We start from the raw sequence: 27,886 nt of genomic DNA on the forward strand, positions 1-27,886 counted from the left end.
ATGGGAGTTCCTCTAATGCATCCTTAACACGACTCGACTATGATGAGGCTAGATGTGATTATATCGACTGCATGACAAAGTCAAATGCAATGAATCGTAAACTGTCAACATCAAACTCGAAAGAAAAGGAAGCTAAAACACACAAACTTTTCTCGGGCTCCGTGCCATTGATTTCTATGAATGAGCCAATCCAATCCAAACTTGAGCTTTATAGCCGGCGACTATGGATTACTTTTTTTTATTATTATTATTCAAATTTGTGGTTACTTATTGTCACGTGCCGTATAAGTTGCGTATGGGTTTTGTCCTTTCCACTTTTAGTTTCTTCCATGTCTTTTTAAATACTGCATTTTTCATCCAAACACTCACAATTATATTCTCACCATACCTCTCTCTCTCTTCAAATATCAATTCTTATCCCCTCACTCACGGTCTCACTGATGGCAGCCATGTCGACTATTGATTTTACCTTCAAAGTACGAAGATGCAAATCAGAATTGATTGCTCCAGCAAACCCTACACCTCATGAGTTTAAACAACTCTCTAACATGGATGATCAAGAAAGCTTCCGACTTCATATTCCAATATTAAATTTCTATGAACATAATCCAAGTTTAGAGGGGATAGACCCCGTGAAGGTAATAAAGGAAGCAATTGCAAAGACGTTAGTGTTTTACTATCCTTTTGCAGGAAGATTAAGAGAAGGGCCTGGAAGAAAGCTATTTGTAGAATGTACCGGCGAAGGAATCTTGTTTATTGAAGCAGATGCAGATGTAACCTTGGAACAATTTGGCGATGCTCTTCAATTTTCGTCTTCATCTTCCTCTTCATGGTTCGAGGATGTAATATACAACATTCCAAACTCTGATAGGATCATCAATTCTCCATTATTGCTCGTTCAGCTATATGGATTAAAATTAGAGATTTGAAAGTATAAAACTAAAATTCGAGATTACTATAGTAGTTCTTCTCTTAACAAGATTCAAATCTACATATCTTTATTGATCAGGTAGGTGACACGACTTAAGTGTGGTGGTTTCATTTTTGCTATTCGTCTCAATCATACAATGACCGATGCTTTCGACCTTGTCCAATTTATCAAGGCTATAGCGGAGATAGCTCGTGGAGCTTTCGCTCCATCCATTTTTCCAATATGGCAAAGAGCTCTTTTATCTGCAAGGGACCCTCCCAGAATCACTTGTCACCATTGTGAATATGATCAAGTTGCTATGAGCAAGGGCGCTCTCATCCCAATAGACAACATGACCCATCGCTTCATCTTCTTTAGTCCCCTCCATATCACCACCCTTCGTCATACTTTACCCATCCACCTTCGCCAATGTTCCACCTTCGAGCTCATCACTGCCTATGTTTGGCGCCTTCATACCATAGCCCTTCAACTTAGTCCAGAAGAGGAAGTGCGCTTTCTTTGCATCATGAATCTACGCTCCAAGATCAACTCTTTGCCGTTAGGGTATTATGGAAATGCTTTTGTTTTTCCTGCCCAACTCACCACCGCCGCAATGCTTTGTAGGAACCCACTAGGATATGCAGTAGAATTGATTAGGAAGGCTAAGGCTAAGATGACAAAGGAATACGTAAGGTCTGTGATAGATCTTATAGTGATTAGAGGACGATCCCATTTCACTACAATTGGATCGTACATAGTATCAGACCTAACGAGAGTTGGGTTTGATGAGGTCGACTTTGGATGAGGAAAATTTGGTGGACTTACAACAGGAGGGTTGGGAATTGTCCCGGGTACGATAAGCTTTTGTATACCTTTCATGAACAAAAAAGGAGAAAAGGGAATTATGGTACCCATCTGCTTGCCTGCTCATGCCATGGAAAGGTTTATGGCTAAATTTTGTACCATTTTGGTTGTGGCACAAGTGGTTGATGAAGTTGAATGTGGAACCGATGGTCCGTAGAACTCTGGTTCGAATTTACGCACCAAAGTTAATAGATGGTATTTCTTTGGACGAACTAAGAGCTTAAACGACTAGTTTAATTATAAGTTTGTGTCTAATGTATCTTTCAAATGTCTAATATATGTCCGTTACGTCTTTAAATTGTCAATTGTGTTTAATATAACACGTATCCAATTATCAATGTAATCTATGTTACATAATTTTGGGTTTTGTTATATAATTTTTTCCTTTTAGTTATAAGAATGTCAATGTAATCTATGATTATAGTTTGTCCACCTAAAATCCTTTTTGTTTTTTTTGTTTTTTTTTTTCAAACCAAGAATCAAATATTTGTCTGTACTATAAAAGGAGAGAGCTGATTTATACCGCAAAGGACCATTATGCGATGTCTATTAATTAGAAGATTTTGAAACCAATAAGTCGGTATATTGTTTAAGGAACTCCCATTTTCCTTCCCTCTCCAATACGGTACCGTCGAACTAAACGTGATGTTAGTTAAGGTCGTGTTCTCAGTGATTAGATTGATTATGCTGGACGATGTTCTTAGTGATTAGATGAGGTGAAAACACATAAAAGTAAAAATAAAAATAAAAACAAAAACAAAAACAAAAGCACAAAATTAAGTAAAATTTTGTGGAAGTTAAAAACATACAACACTATAGTCAAATTCCGAAAAACAAATTTAAACGAGTGCTATTCAAGATATTTACATAGGAAATACGGGTGGGGGGTACAAAATGATTATAAGTGACAATTCAAAGGAAACCGATAGAACTGACACCCCAAGTCAGCAACCCTCTCTGACAATGTAGCTCGAATACTCTCCATCTTGATCAGTAGTGTCAATCACCAGAAAAGGAAAAGAAAGAGATGATTATAAAAAAAATTACTCTAAAAGCAACTTTCTTATATGCTCTCATCGCAACCTTTAACCTAATAAGTTACCATGGACTTTTCACTAAGCTCTTGGAAGTTCGAGCCTAGTTTAGCTGTTTTGTACAGTTCCTTTCCATGTTCAAATCCTATTGAGGCTTAGGGTCGTTACCACATTCACTAGGGGCAACTTTCATGAATCCTCTACCAACAAAGTCTCTACCAAGTTATCTCTACGCTCAATAGAAGCTCTCACCTTGACAACTACCCATGTAGTCTCTGGAGATTCGTTAACGGAGTCGGGTGTCAACCTTGATCCATTTTTACACTCAATAAAAGTAATCATCCTAAGCAAAATTAGTCCCTAATCTCTCCCAAGACAAGTTTACAAAGTCGCGGCAATTTTAACCCTCTTTCAGTCCAGTTATCATGAAAGATTTTATGGTTCAGAAACTAAACACCATAAGGATTCTATTAAAAAAAAAAAAATTGAAGTAATTTGGATATTAGAAGCTCGTAAATGGAGTTTCCAAACGTTGATGAAGAGGCAAGTAGCCATCTTGGACATTTTTTAAGAAATACTTATAGGAATCACTTGGATTTCTATACGACTTAAGGAAATATGAAAAAAAAATACTAAGAAATATGTGTTAAGACTCTCAACGAATCAAATTGCTCAAGATTTAAGTAACATTAAAATTACCCACTAAATGAACTCGCCTGCCCCATGAAATTTTAATTCTAAGCATATCATGACATGTTAAAATTATAAAACTTTGTAATAGATATGACTTCGTAAAGTTTGAAAGCTATTGTAACTGGTACTATTGGAATAGGTTTAGAGATTAAACCAAGAATTAGAGGGTAAAACGACCAAAGTATTCTTAGGACCTTTTAAGGTATTCCAAAGTCTAAACACCCTATTTATTCAAGATTTCAAGTTGATTTGAACAAACATAAAACCTAACCTAAGAAAGGGTCTAAGAAACACTTCACTCCAATTAACTCTAATCCAAGATTCAAGACTCTTCTAGAATTGTCTAAAGAACCCATTATAACTTCATGACATTTTGAGAGTTACTACTTTACTTGGAGCTTAAGAATGCATTAATCAACTTATCCTTCTAGAAATTACAAATCTTATAAATTATAAACTAAGGAAAATACTACACAAGCTCTACAACTACTAATGTAGAATGCTAGAAACCACTCAAGAATAAAGGACAACGTCCTCAAATTCAAAAACTCAAGAAACTCCTAAGACCTCCCACGATACAGCATGTTCATGACTCGGGATGCATCGTTTGGAATATAAGAAGTCTTAGATGTGGTTTTTTAGACTCCACTGCTTAAAACGTATAAAGCTTTGAGCATAGGTATTCAGACCATGCCACTTGGAACATATGGAAGTCTTGGGCATAGGTATTCAAATTATGTCTGTAATGCCCTAATTTTCTAAATCTAATTAGTGACGTCACCCATGCATGCATAATTCATTACGCAAAAGCTCATCATAAATAACCTTGAAAAAAACACACTCGAGTCTTTCATAAACATTCATAAATCCAAGACAAAACCTATCTCTGAAAATGAACCTTCAATAACTGAATTCAAAATAAATATAAATAAAACAATACTCAATGCTATAACTTAAAATAGTCAAATAAACGTAAACTCCTAAAAATATCCCCTCTCCAACTTCCATGGTGTTCTCAGCTCCGCCGTCAATCGTACATTGGCGCCTTGCCTTTACCTGAAAAATGTAGGTAGCACGTGGCTTAAGTATTTTATGAAATACTCAGTAAGTCATCCCACTGCTGGGGTTAGGAATGCAAACACATGCAACATATGAGCGGGACCTAACTTTTCATAGCCTTGGGCGCTTTCCTATTCTGGGTAGGGTTGGGTGTGTGGTACTCCTTCACACACGGCCCATGTATGCGTACATGGACCCACCAGGCGGGCTCATATACAAATCCTCTGGGCCTGACTTGGTCGGGCACACGTATTACACGTTGTCGGACACCACAGAACAGAAAAAGGCCCGCATGATATTATGGTGAACATAAATATCGTAATTCATTCTTTCGTATCATAAAGGGGAAGAATCCCGATGCACGTGACATACATATATGTATGAGGTCCCTTAACATATCTAACATGGCATTACATAAGCATTGCTAACATCGCATATACGTTTCTTATATTACATGGCATCTCACATGACTTACATTACATGACATATTACATAATATGAAAGTACATTCCAGTTGCATAAACATCTCATGACATGACTCGATAATACTACGTGTATCCATGGCATCGATCAACATTTTCATGGCATATATTACTAACATATAATTCATAACTTCAAATATCATAACAGTCAACCGTCAACATAACCCATTACGTTCATAGCATAAATAGTCACATGATTCATACATCATATAGTCATATCACATAATAAAAACATGGTGCATTGTTAAGAAATAGAAATAGAAATAGAAATAGAATTAGAATTAGAATTGGAATTGGAAATGGAAAGGTGTGTATTCTCATTGATATTGATATCTTTTAGATAAGATACAACGTAATTAAATACGGAGAAAAAAATAAAATATATGGTAAGTCAAATCATAAATAAAGAGTATTAAGATATAATATCACAGATATATTCCATAAATAATATATCTCAACACTCTCCCTCAAGTTGGAGAGTATATGTCAATCACATTTAACTTGTCTTTACGAGTGTAGGTCAATAACACCTGAGTTGTCTTTGAGAAGAGAGTGTAGGTCAATAACACTTTTGTCTTCGCAGTAGTGGAAATATCCGTAAAACATAGACTGCCTTTGATTGGTTTGCATTTTTAGACTTTCAAGAAATTATTGAATTTACAAGAAAGATGCAAAACCAAAAATAGACGGCCTTTGATTGGTTTGCATAGGTAGACTTTCCAGAAATTATTGAATTTGTAAGAAAGATGCAAAACTCATAAATAGACCGCAACTTGTCCCATTTAATTTGATTTGGAACAAGTGAATATCCTCCTTGATCACTTCTTAGTCCTTGCATAGATGATTTACTCCAAGATTTGTAATTTGTTCCATTTAATTTGATTGGAACAAGTAAATATCCTGACTAATCAGAGTGATGAATATATTAAGGATGTGTTAAATAAACATCCAAAGCTTTGAAGTTGGATAATAACACCAAGATCGGTGCTCTAGATCACTTGAGAGGTTGTGAAAGAAAATACAAACATCTTGAATATGTCACCTTTGAGCTTGGTGAGAAATTTGACGATGCTTATAACGTATTCTTGATATTGGATGATTGGCGATTGTAAAGGCCTGAGTCCAAGGGGAGTATTAGGAATACCACGATCCGTGCTCTGATATTAGGAATACCAAGATTGGTGCTCTGATACCATGTTAAGAATGATAAATAGAAATAGAATTGGAATTGGGAAGATGTGTATTCTCATTGATATTGATATCCTTTAAATAAGATACAACTAGCAACAAATGAGAAAAATATAAAATAATTAAATACTGAGAATAAAATAAAATATACGGCAAATCAAATCATAAATAAAGAATATTAAGATATAATATCTCAGATATATTCCATAAATAATATATCTCAACATGCATGCAGGGCCACAGAGCATGCATCATCATACAACACGTAGTAAACTAACTCCAACAGTAAGGTCACTTACCTCGATAGCCTTGATTGAAGTCACTCACAACAGTAAGGTTCTTCTACAGACTGCTCCTCATTCCCCAGGTCCACATTGGACATTCTAGGGTCTAAACACTTTAACACTACCCTATCGGGCACACACATAATTAAATGTTCATAATCAATTCTTTTAAACTTTCATACTATTCTTTCATACAATTTAGTCATGCATCACTTACCTGACCGAGGCGAGATACCGCTGAGCTGGACTAAAGGGATCCATACTGTCTATTCTAGACTGTCTACAGAACCTATAACCTAAGCTCTAATACCAACTTGTAACACCCGCTCATCGTCAACGCGATGACAGGAGCTACCACCGACATCGATAATAAACTCTGACAACCAATCATAAATTTTAAAATATTTCCAAAAACATCCGGTAAAATATTTAAAACCAGTACTATTTAAAATTTAAAACGACCAAAGTAAATTCTTGACAGCGAAAGCATAAGTACACAAAACAGACACAGACATGGATTCCCAAATAGTCTTTAGCCCGCTGGTCTCGTCCTCATCTTCGGTTGGCCTGCATCAACTAAATCTGGAAAATAAAATTAAATAATTTTGATGAGTAATTAAATTACCCAATAAGTAGCCAACTATCTTTCATGAATTCATAACTAATCTTTGTATTTTTAAGTTTTATTCATCATTGACTCCTAGTTTCTCTTACTAGGGTCATCGGTTCATTAATGAGGTATCTCAGCTACCTCCAGCTTAGGTTACTAACTCTCTTTTGATATGCTTATCTAGAATTTTCGGACTCGTATGTAAGACTCGCTCTTAGTCAAATACGACCCGTCTACTAATTTCTCTGGCGGCCTGTTTATCTCATATACCAACGGTCAGGAGTACTCATGCTCCCTGACTTAGCAGCGCGTTGGTCAGGAACTCCGCGGGAATTAGTAGACTATCATACTCATATAAATAAGCCATGGCACACAATCTGTAAGCCTATCCTAGAGTCAGAACCTTTCCATTAACCTGAATAGCATACTCACATCTGACGCATGCTTTCATACATTTACAATCTTCGACACATAGAACATTCTCGTAATCATTTATAACATGCTTACATCACAGACAAGCAGTAACAATATACAATAAACATTCAATATCATCAATGCTCATTTTAACGTTCTAAGCTCTTAATCATGTAAACAATGTACTCACATGTTGTAAACAAGTTAAGAACTAGCTTAAAGAACGATATGCTACTTACCTGGTTTCGAATCCCTTCCTCTCTTGAATGTACGTTTAATAGGGTATTTCAACACCATTCCTTCCGATTAGACCTATATTTTACTATTTTCAAGGTAAGTATAGGTCAATCTAGGTAGAACAGGTCAAAAACGAATCGAACGGGACAAACCGGGAGCCAAAACCATGACGCACGCGCCTTCACACGCTCGGGGTAGTTTTCTCACGCGCAAGGAGCGCGCCCAGTCGCGGCTCCTCAAGCGCCCTGCGTGTAGTGCATGCGCTCCTTCTTCTTCCTTGCGTTTTTTCCGAAATTTTCCAACTTTTCTATTAATACCAATTATGTCCCGAAGCCATATTTCATCTCTACAGCTCGGATGTTGTTCTGATTTCTTCTACAACTTTATAGATCTCCTAATTACGGTTCTAACAAGCCCTATTTCATAATTTATTATGCAATATGAACCAAGATATCAAAATTTAAAGGTTCGGTGATATGGATTTTTCGTTACCTTCGAATAAACGTTCGATTCAGCTTAAATTCAAAGCTTCAATGGCTGAAAAGCCTTCACAATCGTCTCCCCTGTTGAGATATGATTCAAAGTATTCAAAATGAAGATATGATTTGAAGTAGTTGAGATATGATTCAAATATTCAAACTACCAAGATTTTTAGGAGATTGTTAGTAGATTTAAATTCTTTCTAGATTTCGATGATTTACTATTTTTGGTCCAGTGTATTAGCTATAACTACTGGAATTGTGTAACACTATGAGCATTGAGTCCGTAGACAATAATAAAGCACCGTAGCTTTCATCTATTCCTATCCATTCCTATCTCTTTCACTATCCCTCTTTCCAACAATTTTGGTATCAGAGCCAAGTTCGTTCGACACGAGGGCGAGTGATTATTTTCTTTTCCAAAACAAAAATGGCAGTAGCTGGTTTTTCTTTCTTTGCACCGTTGTTGCCAATCTTTAATGGTGAGAAGTATGAGTGGTGGAGCATCAAGATGAAGACCTTGCTCAGATCGCAGGAGCTATGGGACTTGGTGGAGTACGGGTTCGTTGATATATCAGAACCCACAATTGAAGAAGAGGAGACACTAAGGGAAACCAAGAAAAATGATGTCGACGCTCTATTCATTATTCAGCAAGCAGTTCATGAGACTATCTTTTCACGAATTGCAGCAGCAACCACATCAAAGCAAGCATGGTCAATTCTACTGAAGGAGTTTCAGGGAGATTCAAAAGTCATAACAGTGAAATTGCAATCTTTAAGAAGTGATTTTGAAACTCTGCTCATGATGAATGGCGAATCAATTGCTGATTTTTTGTCCAGAACAATGGCAATAGTCAGTCAGATGCGTACCTATGGAGAGAAAATTTCAGACGAAACAATTGTTGCAAAGGTGTTGAGAAGCTTGACTCCAAAGTTTGACCATGTGGTGACCGCCATAGAAGAAGCTAAGGATCTATCCATACTCTCCGTTGATGAACTGATGGGCTCGCTTCAGGCTCATGAGGCAAGAATCAGTAGAGCATCAGAAAGAAACGAAGAAAAGGCACTACAAGTGAAGGAGACAACCAATAACGAAAGAGAAAATATTCATTTAGCAGGTAGAAGTCGTGGAAGAGGAGGATTTCGCAACTTCCATGGTGATCGTGATAACAGGTGGAGAAGTGATGGACAGAGACAATTCAATGAACAAAGGAATGTCATACAATGTTACCATTGTAGAAGGTATGGTCACACAAAATCTGATTGTTGGTATAAAAATCAACGAATGAATTTTGCAGCAGAGAATGAAGAAGAAGAAGATAAGTTGTTTGTGGCGTGCATGGATACTAATCCGGAAAAAGGTAGCTTATGGTTTGTTGATAGCGGATGCTCGAACCATATGACAGGCACCAAATCCTTATTCAAAGAGCTTGATGAGACGCAAAAGATTAAGGTGCAACTTGGAAATACAAAAGAGATGCAAGTTGAAGGAAAAGGTACAGTGAAAGTCGAAACCAGTCACGGTAAGATAAAACAATTAGATAATGTTCAATTTGTACCTGATTTAGGGTACAATTTATTGAGTGTTGGACAATTAATGACCAGAGGACACTCAGTTCTATTTGATGATAACACATGTGTCATCACAGATAAGAAATCAGGTCATAAAGTTCAAAGTGCCATGACTTCAAATAAGATGTTTCCACTTGATATTTCTAACATGGAGGATTTTGCTCTTACTGCTAGCATTAAAGATGATTCAACATTATGGCATCTCAGATATGGACATCTTCATATGAACGGCCTGAAAATACTTAGGGATAAAGGTATGGTTTTCGGATTACCAAGAATTGACTCAACTAATTTATGTGAAGGATGCATTTATGGCAAGCAGACTAGGAAGTCCTTTCCTGTTGGAAAAGTTAAAAGAGCTTCACATTATCTAGAACTAATTCATGCTGATTTATGTGGGCCAATGCAAACGAAGTCCTTGGGTGGAAGTATATACTTTTTACTATTCGTTGATGACTATAGTCGCATGAGCTGGGTTTACTTCCTACAACATAAGTCAGAAACTTTTCAGAAGTTCCAGATTTTTAAAGCTATGGTAGAGAACCAAAGTGGCTGTCACATTAAAGTTCTTCGCACAGACAGAGGTGGCGAGTTCATATCTAAAGATTTCAATCTCTTTTGTGAAGAAGAGGGCATCCAAAGGGAATTAACAGCTCCCTACACTCCAGAACAGAATGGAATCGCTGAACGAAAAAATCGAACTATTGTGGAGATGGCAAGAAGTATGTTACAAGCAAGGAGACTTCCAAACCAATTTTGGGCCGAAGCCGTAGCAACATCTGTTTATCTATTAAACATCTCACCAACAAAGGCGGTTATGAATCGAACTCCTTATGAAGCATGGCATGGAAGGAAACCATCTGTAAGTCATTTACGAATCTTTGGTTGTGTTGCTTATGCTTTGAAACATCCTCAAACTTGTCAAAAGCTTGATGAAAAATCTGAAAAATGCATTTTCATTGACTATTGTACTCAATCAAAGGCATATAAACTATACAACCCCGTTAGTGAAAAGATTTTAGTTAGAAGAGATGTAATATTTAATGAAAACGTGAGTTGGGATTGGAGTAAAGAACAGGAGCAGCAAAAGATTACAGTTGAAGTTTCCCCAAATGAAGAGACAAGGGTCAACTCCAGTGCATCTCCCAGTGGTTCCACTGCAACACAAAGTGTGTCAAATTCATCATCTTCAGCATCACTTAATAGCAATTCTTCTCTTGAAGAACTTTCGGATGAGACACCTCCAAGGAAGTATAAATCTTTAGCTGACATATATGCATCATGTCAGTTTGCTCTTACTATTTCAGACCATATGAATTATGAAGAAGCAACTGAAAAAGAAGACGGGAAGAAAGCCATGGCAGTAGAGATGCAATCCGTTAAGAAAGATGGAACATGGGATATGGTTGACCTACCAAACGAAAAGCTTTATGGAGATTTACAAGAAGAGGTTTATGTAACACCGCCAGAGGGATTCATAAAGGAAGACAAAGAAACAAAGGTATACAAGTTGAGACAGACATTGTACGGGTTAAAGCAGACATACTTACGAAGCCCTTGTCAGAAGAAAAGCTCTGTACTTACATCTGCAACTTTGAATCATGGGGGAGTGTTGAGATATGATTCAAAGTATTCAAAATGAAGATATGATTTGAAGTAGTTGAGATATGATTCAAATATTCAAACTACCAAGATTTTTAGGAGATTGTTAGTAGATTTAAATTCTTTCTAGATTTCGATGATTTACTATTTTTGGTCCAGTGTATTAGCTATAACTACTGGAATTGTGTAACACTATGAGCATTGAGTCCGTAGACAATAATAAAGCACCGTAGCTTTCATCTATTCCTATCCATTCCTATCTCTTTCACTATCCCTCTTTCCAACATCCCCATCCTTAGGTTTGCACGTTGTCACAACAAACGCCAAAAAACCTTAAAAGTTTATGGGAAAAACACGGATTAGAACATTCTTCTGTTTTCTTTCTTTTTCTTTTTCCCCTTTTCTTCAGACTCCCACAGGCTCATAAACTCTCTACCCTTTCAATTTTACTCCAAAAACTACTCCTTCATCCCACACCTCCATCCTCCTCTCTTTTCTCCCAAGTCCACCCGTCCATTCCTCCTTTCTCCATGGCAGCAGCTTCAAGCTGCTGCCGTCTTTCTTTCTTTTCTTTTTTTTTTTTTAATTTTATTTATTTTTTTATTATGATTATTATTATTTTCGGATTATTACATGATGGGTGCACAAATTACTAGTTGACACGTGTCCACCCTTTCAAATGGTGCGCAAGTTCGAAGCCCATTCCTACGCATGTGTTTGAATTTTTCAAGATTAATTTCATCTGATTACCGTTCCGTGACGATCATCGAAACTCCAATTCATGAAGGCTATAGTAGAGAAGGCTATAGTAGTGATAGCCTGTGGAACTTTTGCTCCATCTATATTTTCAGTATAGTTAAGAGCTCTATTTACCGTAAGGGACCTTCCTAGATTCACTTGTCGTCATCCTATCGTAAATATATGACCAAGTTATTATTAGTATTTAGTCCCCTCCAACTTTACCCTGTCACAACCTATGTTTGGCGCCTTCATACCATAACCCTTCAACTTAGCCCAAAAGATGAGGTATACTTTCTTTGGGTCATGAACCTATGCTTCAAGATCAACTCTTTACTATTATGATTCTTTAGAAGTTTTGATCTAAGTTTTTGGTAGGTTAATTTAGAAGTGTTTTTTATAAGTTTTCGTCCCTAAGATGTTTTTTTAAGGTAAAATATAAATAATTTAGCCAAAATTTTAAAATAATTGCAACTGCCATTAAATGTTCACATTCAACTACTTTCTGACAAATCTTCCTTGAATTGGGGAAGAAATAATTATGAAATTTCTAACAAAGTCCTTACATACAAATCATTGACTCTATTAATGAAATACCCATAAATGCTCAAAGTGACACACAAATATCTTAAAAAATGTTGTTACAGAGGTGTGAAAACTGAAACAGATTACGATGGTTGTTAGAACAGGACAAGAAACTGCCACTACAATGTCTGGTAGCTCCCCCCTTCATTTCCCATTCAAGAACTTTCAATTCCTTCCCCCATTTCTCCCTCTATAAATTCCTCACTTGGGCTATCGCAAATCACACTCAATTCTCTGCAATCCTTCTTCTAATTCAATGGCGCCGCCTTCCTCCCCTGCTCTTCTCTTCCATGTCCGAAGGTCCCCACCGGAGCTCGTGGCTCCTGCAAACCCCACGCCCCATGAATTCAAGCAGCTCTCCGACATCGACGACCAAGACGGCCTTCGATTTCAGATCCCTGTAATCCAATTCTACCGCCATGACCCACGCATGGCCGGGAGAGACCCAGCGATGGTTATAAAGAACGCGATTGCCAACACGCTTGTGTTTTACTACCCTTTTGCGGGTCGGCTGAGGGAAGGGCCTGGCCGGAAGCTCTTCGTGGAGTGTAATGGAGAAGGGGTTTTGTTTATTGAAGCGGAGGCGGATGTGCGCTTGGAGGAATTTGGGGATTCGCTTCAGCCTCCATTTCCATGTCTGGAGGAGCTTCTTTTTGATGTCCCTGGCTCTAATGGTGTTCTTAATTGCCCGTTGTTGCTGATTCAAGTGACACGGCTTAAGTGCGGTGGGTTTATATTTGCTCTGCGCTTGAATCATACTATGAGTGATGCCTCTGGTCTTGTCCAATTCATGATGGCCGTCGGCGAAATGGCTCGTGGGGCGAGTACTCCGTCGGTGCGGCCGGTATGGCAAAGGGCGCTGTTAAATGCGAGAGACCCACCTGAAGTGAGGTGTGTTCATCGCGAGTATGATGAAGTAGCTGACATTAATGGCACTATAATCCCGCTTGACGACATGGCGCATAGCTCATTCTTCTTTGGCCCATCGGAGATCTCTGCAATTCGCAAGGCCTTACCGACCCACCTCCGACAATCCTCCTCCTTCGAGATCCTCACAGCCTGTCTCTGGCGCTGCCGCACCATATCCCTTAACCCAGATCCAGAGGAGGAAGTGCGAGTGCTCTGTATTGTAAACGCCCGATCCAAATTCAACCCACCATTGCCATTGGGGTATTACGGCAACGCGTTTGCTTTTCCGGTGGCAGTCACCACGGCAGGGAAGCTTTGTGGGAACCCAATTGGGTATGCTTTGGAATTGGTTCGGGAAGCGAAGGCGGCGGTGACAGAGGAGTATATGAAATCTGTGGCGGATCTTATGGTGGTGAAAGGGCGGCCTCATTTCACTGTGGTCAGGTCGTATCTTGTGTCGGATGTAACGAGGGCTGGGTTTGGAGAGGTGGACTTTGGGTGGGGGAAGGCTGCGTACGGCGGACCGGCGAAGGGAGGCGTCGGAGCTATCCCCGGCGTGGCAAGCTTTTATATACCATCGAAGAACAAGAAGGGAGAAAAGGGGATTTTGGTGCCTCTGTGCTTGCCTGCTCCAGCCATGGAAAGATTTGTGGAAGAACTTGATGGTTTGTTGAAGGTGGGAGAAGCCATTGGAGTTGAAAATCAGAAGCCATTGTTCATTACTTCTGCTCTCTGATTACCAAAATTTGTAATTTATGAATATTACTTCGGCATCATATATCAAGCAAATTATGTTTTTAATTTAATCATTTATTTTCAAATTCGAGATTTTGAATTCGAGGGATCAACCAAAAAGGAAAAATGACTCGGAGGGTAAAATCGAGATAAAAGGGACAAAATATTGTTCGGAACCGATAATGGACCTATAACTCCCCCATGGATCGAATTAGGTCCGTGGAGAAAGTCTAGACCAAGGTCGGGATAATCCTTTTCCCTCATGAGAACTACTCTAGTCCTATAACTCCCCCACGGACTGAATTAGATCCGTGGAGAAAGTCTAAGCCAAAATCGAGACAGTCCTGTTCTCTCATGGGACCTATAACTCTCCCACAAACTGAATTAGGTAATCAGAGAGCCAAGGACATCAAAATCGAGACAGTCCTGTTGATTGTAATTTATTTTTCCTTTGACTATGTTGATTGGAGGTTGGGTCTCAAGTTTCGTGGATTGGATCCGACCCAACCGGACTAATCTTTTTATGACCCGGGCTTTGTTTTTTATTAATTAAAAAGCTTCAATTAATTTTGTGAAATACTTTTACATGAAATCATCCTTTTATCATTTGGGAACATTTTACGTGAATTCATGACTCCTATCATCAATCAATTTTTAAATTTTAGAAGTGAAATGTTTGGTCAAATATGCATACATCATTATCATTCTAATTTATTTCAATAATGATTATTATGTATTTTAAAAATTCTTAAATTACTAAAATCACCGGGACTTAATTGTTAAATTTTAAAATTTAAAGACTAAATTAATACAAATCTCAAATTTCCTGGACCAAAACTTTAATTTACCTGTTTTTGAGATGAGAAGCTAAGATTTTTATTTTTAGGTCAGATCTAGAAGAAAGGCTACCGTACATAATCGTACTAGTGATATATTTTAATATCTCTTCACGATCATAGTTCAAGTCTTATACGATCTCACTGCATAAAATTGTTGTTCATATTTTTTCCCTATATCACGTTTTCAATTAATTTTTTGTTCGGTTATGTATGAGAATCATAATAAATGGACGTCATATATTTTCGTCATTGTTACTTCAGATCAAAGTTGTATATAATTGTCGATAGTTTTTAATATATCAGGATTTGTAGTTTTGGTCTTATATGAAGTAAAAAAGAAAAATTAATATGAAAATAAAGTTCTAATTTCACTGAATTTGTAAATACTGTGCTTTAATTTTTTTTTTTTTTTTTAATTAAATGACTTGTAACCACCTTTACTTCCATTTATTTAAACGTATTTTTATTTTGGTCTTAATCTAAATCGGTATTCTTTTCCTATTATTTCAACTTTAATTATTAACATCTTTCGAACCTCACACACCAATGAGATAAAAATATGTTGTTACATGGTCCGTGTTGGGTTGAGTTGAAGGATTTGTTTTACCCAACCCAACTCGAAACTTTTCACAACCCAACACAACCCTCTATTTTCGGGTTGGGTTGTCAATTTTTTTTTTTAAGTTTTATTTATCCACAATTTATAATTATTCGTATACTAATAAAATATATTAAAAGTTCACAAACAAACTCAAATCAATCCATAATTATTCAAAAAAAGAAACAAATTCAATAAAAAAAAAAACAACTACGGAAAAGGTTAACATATTAACATACTTCAACATTGTTATAAAAACTAAAAACCACTAAATATAGACCTTTCTTGAAATTTGATTAAAATTAAAAAAAGGTAAGGATTTATCATAAAATTAAATAATAATAAAAATGATTAATTTAAAAATATGGTATATAATATATATATAATAAATATTTTAACTGATATAGAGCTTATTATAATAAAATAAATAAATAAATAAATAATATATATATATATAAATGGTGATATAATAGAGCCCTCTACAACTAGAAAAATAAAATATATATATATAAATGTGATAAATAATGTTAACAAATAGAATATAAATATATTAAAATTTAGAATGGCTCGTATTAGTTTAATAACAAAATCTTTAAATATATTTAAACTAATTTTTTAGGATCCAATCTTGTCCATTATTTAAGTGTACACTAGAACGTAAAAAACATTTAAACTTTTAGAATCCATAAAATGAAAACAATATGCTTTGAAATTATATATATATATATATATATATATAATTTATAAACATAGAACATAAAATGAAAATAATGTCCACAATTTAAGTGGTCAAAACATTTGAATTTTTAGAATTCATAAAATGAAAACAATATTCTTTAAAAATTTATATATATATGAACGTTAACATAACTATATAATAACTATATAATAACTAATGTTTGAAATTATATATACATAAAGGTTACAACCGTCCACATGGACATTTGAACTTTTAGAATTCGTAAAATGAAAATAATATGCTTTAAAATTAATATATATATATATATATATATATATATAACATTTAAATTAAATATATGTATAAAAGAAAAAGAAAATACAAAGAAACATGTATTTGACTGGATTCGAACTCGTGAGTCTTCTTAAACAAACCGAAGTACCACTATGACAAATCGGAAAGATTCTTAATATATTTTATATATTTGAATTTGGCTCGGGTCAATCCGAGAGTTTTGCCCACGAATCTGAAACCAACCCGATTTAGTTCGGGTTTAGAAAAATGAACCCAACCCTACCAGAAATGTTAATCCAACCCAATCCAATGTTGGGTTAGTCGAGTTGTCGGGTTGAATGTACACCCCTAGTTATTATATTATGTACGTAAGTTTTCTTATAATAACATATCTCTTTATATTAACAAATTGTGTCAAGAGACTTAATCCAGAGCTTTTAAAATATTGAGGGTAAAATTGAGACCGAGAGAATATTATTCAGAAGTTCTTTCCACACGTAACAAGAAAAGGAAAAAAAAATGTTGGCATGTGTATAGACATCTACATACATATATATATATAATGAAAAATAAATAAATAAATTGCAGGCCACACAAAGCTGGACCCAAGATCTATTCCAACCAATAGGATCTCAGTTTCCCATATCCTTAATGCTCAAACATTTTCCTCTCTATTTTTTTTTTTTTTAATTCCCATTTTCTCCTTTTTTTCCATGAATTTTTTAATTAAACCGCACCATAAATTTTTCATCGAATTCAAAAAAAAAAATTGATGGTATTCATGAAGCCACCAACAACAGCAGCAAACCATTTGATCTTGGATTCATCGTCACTCTCTCTCTCTAGAGTTGAGGAGTGAAGACTCCATCGTCTTCCTCCATTTTCTCCATTTTCGAGGTTCTTAATTCATCCACTCTTTCATGTTTCAATTCATTCAATAATTTCTGTTTCTGGGTTCTGTTGTTTTTGGTGTTTCCATGTTGATTTGTAGTGACTGAAACTCAATCTGGATATCATTTTGTTCTTCTAAGTTCTTGTCCACTTTATTTTCTTTGATTGTTTGTAGATTTCAGGTGGGAATTTAATCCACTTTCTACTCTGTTTCATGAATTTAGGGCTGTTTGTGGCTCTGGTGAAGCAAATAGACTTGGAAGTTTTGATTTGGTGTTCTTTGATTTTGTGTTCATCGTGTGATGATTAAGAGTTTTGTGCACAAGAAGAAGAGAAGCCATATGATATTATGATGGCAACAACAACTGCAATAACTGGGCTTGGTGCAGCCAAGAGGCTGTTCAATTCTTCATCCTATTATTCCGATTTCACAGAAAAGGTTTTGTATGCCAATGACCACAGGATTGGACAAACCCAGGTTTCCCCTACAAAGAGTGTGGTAATAACAGCAAGAAGTTCGGCTAACTTTTCTCCGAGAAATCAGTCGTCGAATCGGCACGGGCATTGCATCAAAGCTGTGAAGGAACATGTAGATACACCCTCTTCTCCAACTGCTGAACCAAGGCTTCATAATAGCACGATCTGGGAAGATGAAGAAACTGATCTGAAATGTACTGTGGAGGCTCTTCTTTTGCTGCAAAAGTCTATGCTGGAGAAGCAATGGAATCTGTCTTTCGATCAAACCGTGTTGGCCGATGCGCTGAGAGGAAAAACACAGAAGAAAGTACCTGTCACTTGTTCTGGTGTGTCTGCACGACAAAGGAGAATGAGTTCTAAGAGGAAAATACAGAGCAAACATGTTCTTATGGCTCAGCCAAGAATCAGCAAACAGTTGAGGCCTACAATCAATCCTGAGCTATTACAAAATCGATTAAAGGGGTATGTGAGAGGTTTATTAAGTGAAGAGTTGCTTTCTCATGCTGAAGTTGTACGCCTTTCGAAGAAAATCAAAGTCGGTCTCGCATTGGAGGAGCGTAAAACCAGGTCAGCACATTCTTATGTTCTTATTCAGATTTTCATAGTTACTCCAAAGCTTTGTACTATCCAAGCCCACAGCTAGCAGATATTGTCCTGTTTGAGTTTTCCGCTTTATAACTAGCAGATATTGTCCTCTTTATGTTTTCCGCTTTGTAACTACCCAAGCTCACAGCTACCAGATATTGTTTTCTTTGGGTTTTCCCTTTTGAGCTAGCCCTCAAGATTTTTAAAACGTGTCTGCTAAGGAGAGGTTTCCACACCCTTGTAAAGAATGTTTCGTTTTCCTCTCCAACCGATGTGAAATCTCACAATCCAACCCCCCTTCGGGGCCCAGCATCCTCGCTGACACTCGTTCCCCTCTCCAATCAATGTGGGATCTCACAATCCAACCCCCTTCGGGGCCCAGCATCCTCGCTGACACTCGTTCCCCTCTCCAATCAATGTGGGATCTCACAATCCACCCCCCTTCAAGACCCAGCGTTCTCGCTAGCACTCGTTTCTCTCTCTAATCAATGTGAGATCTCACAAATCCACCCTCCTTCGGAGCCTAACGTCCTTGTTGGCATACCGCCTGGTGTCTAGTTCTGATACCATTTGTAACAACCAAAGCTCACCGCTAGTAGATATTGTCTGTTTTGACCCATTACGCATCGCCGTCAACCTCACCGTTTTAAAACGTGTCTACTAAGGAGAGGTTTCCACACCCTTATAAGGAATACTCCGTTCCCCTCTCGAACCAACGTGGGATCTCACAACATTTACGTATACAATTGAGTAATAGTAGTAGATAGTATTATTCCTACTTGGATGGCCTCAGGGTGGGATAAAACCATTCAACACTTACTCTTTTCCGGCCGTTTTCTTCTCATGATTAGTCTTATCCTAACCGAACTGATGTGAAAAAGAAACCCATCATATGCTTATATGCTACTGTTACTCCATTGTCAAAACTGATGCTCTAATAATGATATCATGAACTTCACATTTTGTTCTCCCTAACCTCTGTAATGAACCTCAGACTAAAGGAAAGATTAGGATGTGAGCCCTCTGAAGACCAACTAGCAATATCACTCAAGATTTCTCGTGCCAAATTACGGTCAAGTGTAATGGAATGTTCATTAGCAAGAGAGAAGCTAGCAATGAGCAATGTTCGTTTGGTTATGTCTATTGCGCAAAGATACGACAAAATGGGGGCTGAAATGGATGACTTAGTTCAGGTGAAGAGCTTATGACAGCCCCTACAGAGCTAACTCTACACCTATTAGCTTCCCTGTAATTGAAGAGTTTGTTCATGTCTAATGTAGGGTGGCTTAATTGGACTTCTCCGTGGGATAGAGAAGTTTGATTCTTCAAAGGGGTTTAAAATCTCAACCTATGTTTATTGGTGGATACGCCAGGTGAGAAAACAACTACACTTCTGTATCATGAACACTTGGAGATCAAACATGTTGATTTGCCAAGAATAAAAGGAGAGATATTAAATCAGTTAATGTAAGCATCTAAATTGGAGAATGCATACCATGTTATAGCACGCACTGACAGCAGTTGAATGTCTTCATCCATGTGCAGGGTGTTTCAAAAGCATTAGTTGAGAATTCAAGAATGCTAAGATTACCGACTCATATGCATGAAAGATTAGGATTGATTCGCAACGCTAAAGTTAGACTGCAAGAGAAAGGAATCACTCCATCAATTGATGTAAGTGGATAACTAACTGTTATAACACTGCAGCAAAATATTGCTGAACACTGCTTACTGACATTAAAATATTGCTAAACGCTGCTTACTGACATTAAAGACCACAAACTTAGACTAAGATGTGAACTATATCAGCTCAAGTCCACCGCTAACATATATTGTTTTCTTTGGACTTTCCTTTTCGGGCTTCCCCTCAAAGTTTTTAAAACATGTCTGCTAGGGAGAGATTTTCACACCCTTATAAAGAATGTTTCATTCTCCTCCCCAACCAATGTGGGATCTCACAGTCCACCCCCTTCAAGACCCAGCGCATCCTCGCTGGCACTCGTTCCCCTCTCCAATTGGAGTGGGATCTCACAATTAACCCCCCTTCAGGCCCAACATCCTCGCTAGCACTCGTTCCTCTCTCCAATCACTGTGGGATCTAACAATCCACCCTCCTTCAGGACTCAGCGTCCTCACTGGCACACCGCTCGGTGTCCACCCCCCTTCGGGGCTCAGCATCCTCGCTAGTACACCATCCAGTGACTAGCTCTGATACCAACTATAACGACCCTAGATTTTTTTACTAACCTAAAGTCGCTACCATATACATAACATCACCGTTTATGCAGAAATAATCATTTGAAACGTATTCATAGAACATTGGACTACCATATACATAAAAAGTCTTGGAAACAAAACGGAAAAATGAAAATAGACATGAGTAAAAATAAAACAGAAATACCCATACTAACCAACATGAACTTTGTGGACTTTGGGATTTCCTTAACACTTGTCTATTTGTCCCAGAGGATTGCAGAATCCTTAAACATGTCCAAAAAGAAAGTCAAGAACGCCACAGAGGTACTACAAATTTCTAATAACCCATTTACTGTGCTTTATCCTAATGAATCTCTGTTTTCATTTTCCTTATTAAGCCAACCAATCATCTCTTTTAGGCAATAAGCAAGGTGTTCTCGCTAGACCGAGAGGCATTTCCTTCATTAAATGGTCTTCCAGGCGAAACTCATCATAGTGTAAGACTTGAATAGAAACTCTGTTTCTTCAAACATAACATGTTTTTCAGAACTTTGTTCTAAATTTTTGGCGTTGCTTGAATTCCTTTGTTTTTGCAGTATATTGCAGATAACTGCCTCGAGAACAACCCATGGCATGGAACAGACATATGGGTTCTGAAGGTAAAATAATCGACCACAAAACCAAGAAAATAGACTTAAAAGAGTGAAAAACTATACTATTTTCATCAATATAAGGTGACGAATGATGAGTTGTTTGCTTATACACTGAAAAATATTGGCAGGCTGAGGTTAACAATCTCATAACTACGACACTTGGGGACCGAGAAAGAGAGATCATACGCCTATACCACGGTCTGGATAACGAGTGTCTGACATGGGAGGAAATAAGCAAACGGTAAGCCAAAGAAACTTAATCGAGCAAATGACGATGATGTTCTAAGTTAGCTGACAAAATGCACTTTGTGGTATGAGTTTTTCAGCATAGGGTTGTCCAGAGAAAGAGTAAGACAAATTGGACTAGTGGCGTTGGAGAAACTAAAGAAGGCAGCCAAGACAAGGAAGATGGAAGCCATGTTGCTTAAACACTAATTTGTTAAGAACATATAATTACAATAGAGACCATCCATTGTCTATTGTGTATATATATAGAAAGAGATTTTGCTCTTGATTGATGTTGCCATCTACTAAATGTGAATAATTTTTTTGCGAAATTTGATTTTGAGGCATGTTGTCTTAGTGGTGTCATGATCCTGCACAATCTATTGTAAAAGTATCCTCCCAACTATTAGAAACACTTCAATCATCAAATTTTCTGAGCAGCGCACAATAAATCCACAAGGGAATACTTTGCTACCAGTTTCCCAACATTACAGAAGTAATGTTACAATACTCAATATCTTACTACTTTGCTACCATTTTCTAAGTACAAAGGTAGTAGCTTACTACTCCCTACAATACTCGATATCTACCCAAATATCCGGATTTCCCAAAATTTCCTACCGTTGTGGCTGACGAAGTGCTAACTAACAAACTTAATATTATTTGCCATCCACCCATTAGTTAAAAGTGACCTCCAGTTAATCAGCCTATATAACACAGTACCTGTAACTTTCTCAAACTCAATGCGGTTTCTATATATATATATATATATATATCAGGTTTGTAACCATGATCATCCAGAGATGAAGTATTCAATAGGAAGGATTTAAGGATAATGAACCAATATAAATCAAAATAGATTTTGTGTAACTAAAGGCACAAGATGACAAGAAGCCAGAGATTTGAATTCAGAAAGCATCTAACCAAGTTATTAATTGAAGCATCTACACAAATAAAATGTATATAATGCTAGGAAACTTCAATTTCCATTACATTTTTCTTTTATGTCTGATATTATTTGAATTTTTGCAACAATTGCGCACGCTAAGAAGCAAAGATTCAGAACAATCTATCTCAGAAGAAAGAAAGAAGGAACGCAAAAAGACGTTAAGACAGGGATGGTTAAGAAACATGTTAACATAATAATACACATGTCAATGCTAAACAACGCTTGATGCAAAAATTTAGATATACATATTTCAATTCCAATTGCAAGATTCATTTCAAACAAAGTTCAGAATTATAGTTTTTAGTACAACAATCTCCAGTTTAGACAACAAAATAAAGTTAAATGTTAAACAAAATAAATAGGAAGCATTAAAACAAAAAAAAAGTCTCACGATTTGACACACCAATCTATTTGATATGGTTATCATCCCTTCCATCGGCTCATTCCCAGATAATTTTTCTTATGCATCTATCAGTATATTGACAACTTCGCTGGGAATTCTAAAGTGGAAGCGCACACTCCCCCCAAAATAAAAAACATTCCCTACTTTTGTCTCTAATTGTCTTTTCTCCTGCATCAGAACACCATATAAGGGACAGAAGACCCATCATTAACACAAATTCAAAACTGTATTCCATCATTCTATTGTTCTTCATGAAACCAGAGCTTGCACCCCCCTGCAATCACCCCAGTTGCATACACCTTATAACAATTGTTGCTATTCCTAGCCAGTTCCAGAAAGTAACCTCTTTCATTCCTATACCTCTCCAGCAAAGAACAAAGCATTAGGTTCATAAGTTTTTAGGAAGAACATAGCGCTCGTTTTGGATATCAGCATCTATAGTGCTTCTTGATTCAGAAAAGCTACTTTTAATCTCAACTCTCATTAAATTCCCTTTATGACCGCCTATTAAACTCCATCTTTAGCCTCTAAATCTAAAAACCTAAGTTTCTATTTAAAACATGTTCATTATTTACATGTCAGATCCAATTCTGAATTTAACCATATAATTATCAAGTATTGTCATTGGGACATGAACCAAAAACTAATAAGGAATCAATAAATTTAGAATAAAAATCTTCATCATGAATCACCTTTCAGTATTTTATCTGTACCTATTAAAAACGCAAATGGTGATAGAAGACATCACAGAATTTTACCAGCAAAGCTAGAGATTGAGATTAATTCATGATAAGATAGTAATTCACATAAAAAAGACAAAATTCAGTACATATTGATGAAAAAAGAATTTTCAGATCATATCTAATGGTGAAAAAGACTTGCCCATCAATGACTGAGAGATTGAAGCCATACTAACCTTATAGTTTCTCCTATAGTACAAGCAGTCTACATAATCTAAACACTGCTTAAAGTTGCTTCACAACATGAGAAATTCCTTCAAAAAGTTATGCCAAGCTTACATCTACCATCTCTTTGCTGTAGAACTAGTGTGCATGTCCAGTAATCGTTCAAGGGATACTAGGGACCATGATTCCTCAGTTTGGGCGTACACTTTTTGATTTAGAGCATCAACTATTATGCTTACATTTCCAAAGCCATATATCTGGTGCCCATTGTGCATTCTTCCAGGTTTAGGCTTAAAGAGCAAACCGTACTGTTGAGCATGGGCCTCAAGTACTTCTTTCAGAGTCATCTCAACTGTATCACCCATACTGTCCAAATGAGAAGCATTACCCAATCCAGCTGAGCCTTGTTGTTTAGCTTGCGCAGCAGCTTTCTGCTGAGCTTCGAACTGTCGTTGCTCAAGAACCCGAAGGTAAGAAATATTCTCTTTCAAACCTGGCTGAACTACCTCCATCCCTTCAACGGCTTGATTCATCATATCCAGGCCACAACTAAGCTGGTACCTGATACTTTCATTAGCCAGAAGCTCCTTTGGGAAGAGTTCTTTCCAGCCCATGTACCACTTTGTAACCTCCTCAAAATTTGGATTTGAACATAACCAGTGATACAATACCTGTAGCCACTTGGAGAAGAAGAATTTCTCCATCATATCAACCATGATGTGGATAGGTATGGCAGAAGCCCAACTAGTAACCCAGTAAAAATGATCAAGTTTCTGATTTCCTGGATTAACTTGGAATTCTTGCAAGACAAGCTGCAATTTAGGTACAATAAATCGACACATAAGCTGCTCCCAACTAGCAGAATCAAATACAGCTTTCCAGGGTGATAATATAGTATAGGCAGAAGCATCACTCGGGTGCCAAGCACCAAGAACAAAACTCAACTTTGTACGTATGACCTGATACATACCCTCCAGCTTATGCCCTAACAATGGCAGCCATGGATGTACCCACATGTGGATAGGAACAGGATCTCGCTGAGGTTCCCACAAATCTACTGCACTTGCAAGTTTAGGCATGACAACATTGTCCAATACGGTATGAAGGACTGAAGGAGGCAGCAATTTTTCCCAAGACTCTAAGAACCGAAGCATTGGTTCAGGATCCCTAGCCTGCCAAGTATTTATGCCAGAGATTCGTACGGCAGGTAGCACGACTTCTGAAACCAGGAGAGTATAAGGCGACGTCACATCCCAAATGTCAACACAGTCTTCATCTTGAAGGAGAGTCTTCCACAACAATATCACTTCTAACCCATGAGAAGGATTTTGAAGAGGATCCCAGCCCTGAAATACTCTAATAAACAAAGGTAGTGCAAATGAACATGCAATGCAAGACAAGTTACATAACTTGTACTCATCACTAAATTTTCTCTGCAAGCCACTGAAGCACTTAGCAAGTCCATCTAATGTCAATGTTCCAGCAGAATTATCTTCTCCTATTCGTTCTATCATGCTCATAATTTCTTCCATACTATCCATCTGCTTCTTCTGACGAGCCAGCTCAATCTCTAACTTTTCCTTCTCTTCCTGTAGGCTCAGTGCAGTTTCCTTCTCATTTCTCAAATCTCTATCAATTTTTTGAATATCCAACTCAGCCAAATCTACAATCAACCTCACATTATGCTGAAGCTCTGGCATAGGGATGTCATTTTCTCGGGCTTTCTCTTCAGCGTTCAAGTTCTCTAAATTTGTTAACACCCGCACCTGAGGACCACGCATATCAAACACCTTTTGAACAACCTCCAATGCCTGGTCCTGCTTGCTAGCCAGTAATTCCTCAGCTGTTAAATATGCTTCTTTCTTCTTTTTAGACCTTACTTGCTTCGACCATAGCCTCTCCTTTGCCTTCGTCGTTGGTTGGGGCAATGTTTTCTCCTCAAGTTCCTGCAAAGCTTGTACCTTAGGTGCCTCTTTGAAGTCATTAAAACCCATACCCATATGCTTAGGCCTCATTTTAGCTTCGATAGGAGCTACAATCCCTTGTTTGTTTTTTCCAAGCCCACCTCCCTTGTATCCCATTTTTTCGAGTAGCTTCAGACCGATGCCCTTGGTATGCTTCTCAAAGGCTCCAACATTCCCAGTGTCAGAATCTTTTCTTCCCCCGGCTACCACTTGACTTTTCTTCTCTATCTGTGATTTCACTCTTTCCCTCTCCCTCCTTTCAGCTCCCTCCTTTATCTTTCTCCCAAACGCAGTGGGCAAAAAGAAGTCATCACCACCTTCATCTCCATCAACAGTAGAACCATTCTCCTTAAACCCATCAAGATTTCTGTCAGCAGTCGAAGAACTAAAACCCAGGCCAGAACCAGACGTGCTAGAGCCCAAGCCAAGGCCAGGCCGGTTATCTTCCACATTCTCAGCATCTCCATCCTTGGAAATCTTATCAATCTCCTGGTTGGGCATGACGGTGCCGGTGGATACAAAATTGACAGGCTTGGTGAGGTCAGGTTTCCTAGACAAGTCGCGGTCCTTGCGGCGCTTCCGAGACGAAAATCCATCACCATCAGAGTCCGAATCCGACCCAGTCGCGAACACACCATAAAGAACATCATCTTTCGTTTGGGACCTCTTCTCTTTGCGCTTTCGGTAATAAAACTCGCCCCCAATCCATTGGCCATCATCGTAATCATTCTCCATACCAAACCTCTCCATTTCTTGATAATCATCCATCTCTCCCTCTCCCTCTCTCTCTCTCTCTCCCCCTTCTCAACTACTCACGAATTACACACTAATTTCAGAAACAAGAAGAAACTCAAAAATGCCCTGATTTCCTAATTTCGCCCAGGAAAACAGATTACGGCGGCTCCAGAATAACAAAAAAAATTAAAAACAACAACAAAAGAGTGGAGAAGGGATCCCGTCTGAAATTGAAAACCTAGGATGACTGACAATATCAAAAATGATTGATCGAGAAGAAAACCTACTTCAGTAGCTGCGCTTCTTCTTCTTGTTCTTCTTCTTCTGTTCTTCGCTAAAATATTTCGAATTTCGAATTTCGTTTTTTGTTATGAACGTCGGAATTTTGTACCGCCGCCTTCAGCCCATGGCCACTTGCTGCGAAATTGGGTTGAATGTCCTTTTTATTCGATCGATTTGTCAGATTTGTCAAATTTGCCTTCAAAATTAAAATTTTCCTAAGGAATCCTCCTACTTAAATTAAAATTAGGTTAAACTTAATCAAATATAAATTTAAACAATAAGTTTTCAAACTTTAAATATATTTACAACTCATTTTTATATTCATAAATTTCTTAATATATATTGATCGGTTCGATTTATATTATTTACCAAAAAATTTAAATACTAATACTTATACGTTGTTGAACTCGAAAATTTATCATAGTTCAGTGGCAATTAGCATGTACTGACTCTATTGATTACAGATTTAAATCATAATAGTAATTAGTATGTACAGACTCTCTCGAAGTTGAATATTCTTAATACGTTTAACTCGGGATTAAATCTCATAGCGATGATAAATGTTTCGCTTGTAAATTCAATGGGTTGTCTTGCATCTCGATGATATCGAATCGTATTAAAATATCATGAATAACAATATCGGAGCTATCAAATTGATTCATCGTCGAGAATTGAATAGCATAACGTAGGAAGATCTTTTATCCATATCGAGTTCAAACAAAATGGAATTCGTGATGCAATCAAGAATTTCTGTACTTTTTTTATTTCTAATTTTTTTTTTTTCATTCTTTCTTTTTCTACAATGCAATTATTTGA

General features: G+C 37.2%; 3 protein-coding genes and 1 pseudogene across 5 annotated transcripts; 3 read left to right on the plus strand and 1 right to left on the minus strand.

The window, feature by feature from the left end:
- Positions 1 to 440: 440 nt before the first annotated feature.
- Positions 441 to 1,931, plus strand: LOC111448594 (annotated as a pseudogene).
- A 10,879-nt stretch (positions 1,932 to 12,810) lies between these two features.
- On the plus strand, positions 12,811 to 14,439 carry LOC111448233 (benzyl alcohol O-benzoyltransferase-like). Its single transcript, XM_023087707.1, has one exon. The coding sequence runs from the start codon at positions 13,008 to 13,010 to the stop codon at positions 14,394 to 14,396; it is 1,389 nt and encodes a 462-aa protein (XP_022943475.1). The 5' UTR covers positions 12,811 to 13,007; the 3' UTR covers positions 14,397 to 14,439.
- Positions 14,440 to 17,584: 3,145 nt separating this feature from the next.
- LOC111448440 (RNA polymerase sigma factor sigA-like) lies at positions 17,585 to 22,175 on the plus strand. The gene is made up of 10 exons (XM_023088032.1): positions 17,585 to 17,702; positions 17,921 to 18,740; positions 19,753 to 19,951; positions 20,039 to 20,131; positions 20,304 to 20,432; positions 21,225 to 21,278; positions 21,374 to 21,451; positions 21,551 to 21,613; positions 21,736 to 21,848; positions 21,934 to 22,175. The coding sequence occupies exons 2-10, from the start codon at positions 18,046 to 18,048 to the stop codon at positions 22,040 to 22,042; spliced, it is 1,533 nt and encodes a 510-aa protein (XP_022943800.1). The 5' UTR covers positions 17,585 to 17,702; positions 17,921 to 18,045; the 3' UTR covers positions 22,043 to 22,175.
- LOC111448439 (septin and tuftelin-interacting protein 1 homolog 1-like) lies at positions 18,437 to 27,267 on the minus strand. Of its 3 annotated transcripts, none has more exons than XR_002711435.1 (2): positions 24,101 to 27,267; positions 18,437 to 18,505 (listed from the first exon to the last, which is right to left on the minus strand). XR_002711435.1 is itself a non-coding variant. In XM_023088031.1 (1 exon), exon 1 carries the CDS (start codon positions 26,819 to 26,821, stop codon positions 24,206 to 24,208), a length of 2,616 nt encoding a protein of 871 aa, XP_022943799.1. In that variant the 5' UTR covers positions 26,822 to 27,267; the 3' UTR covers positions 23,937 to 24,205. The 3 variants fall into 3 exon arrangements, 1 of the variants encoding a protein (XP_022943799.1); XR_002711434.1 differs by lacking the exon at positions 18,437 to 18,505 and adding an exon at positions 20,315 to 20,399; XM_023088031.1 differs by lacking the exon at positions 18,437 to 18,505 and having other exon boundaries at positions 23,937 to 27,267.
- Between the last annotated feature and the right edge of the window lie 619 nt (positions 27,268 to 27,886).

The sequence above is a fragment of the Cucurbita moschata genome, unplaced genomic scaffold (assembly GCF_002738365.1).
Source record: "Cucurbita moschata cultivar Rifu unplaced genomic scaffold, Cmos_1.0 Cmo_Scf00010, whole genome shotgun sequence".
Classification (NCBI taxonomy): Eukaryota; Viridiplantae; Streptophyta; class Magnoliopsida; order Cucurbitales; family Cucurbitaceae; genus Cucurbita; species Cucurbita moschata.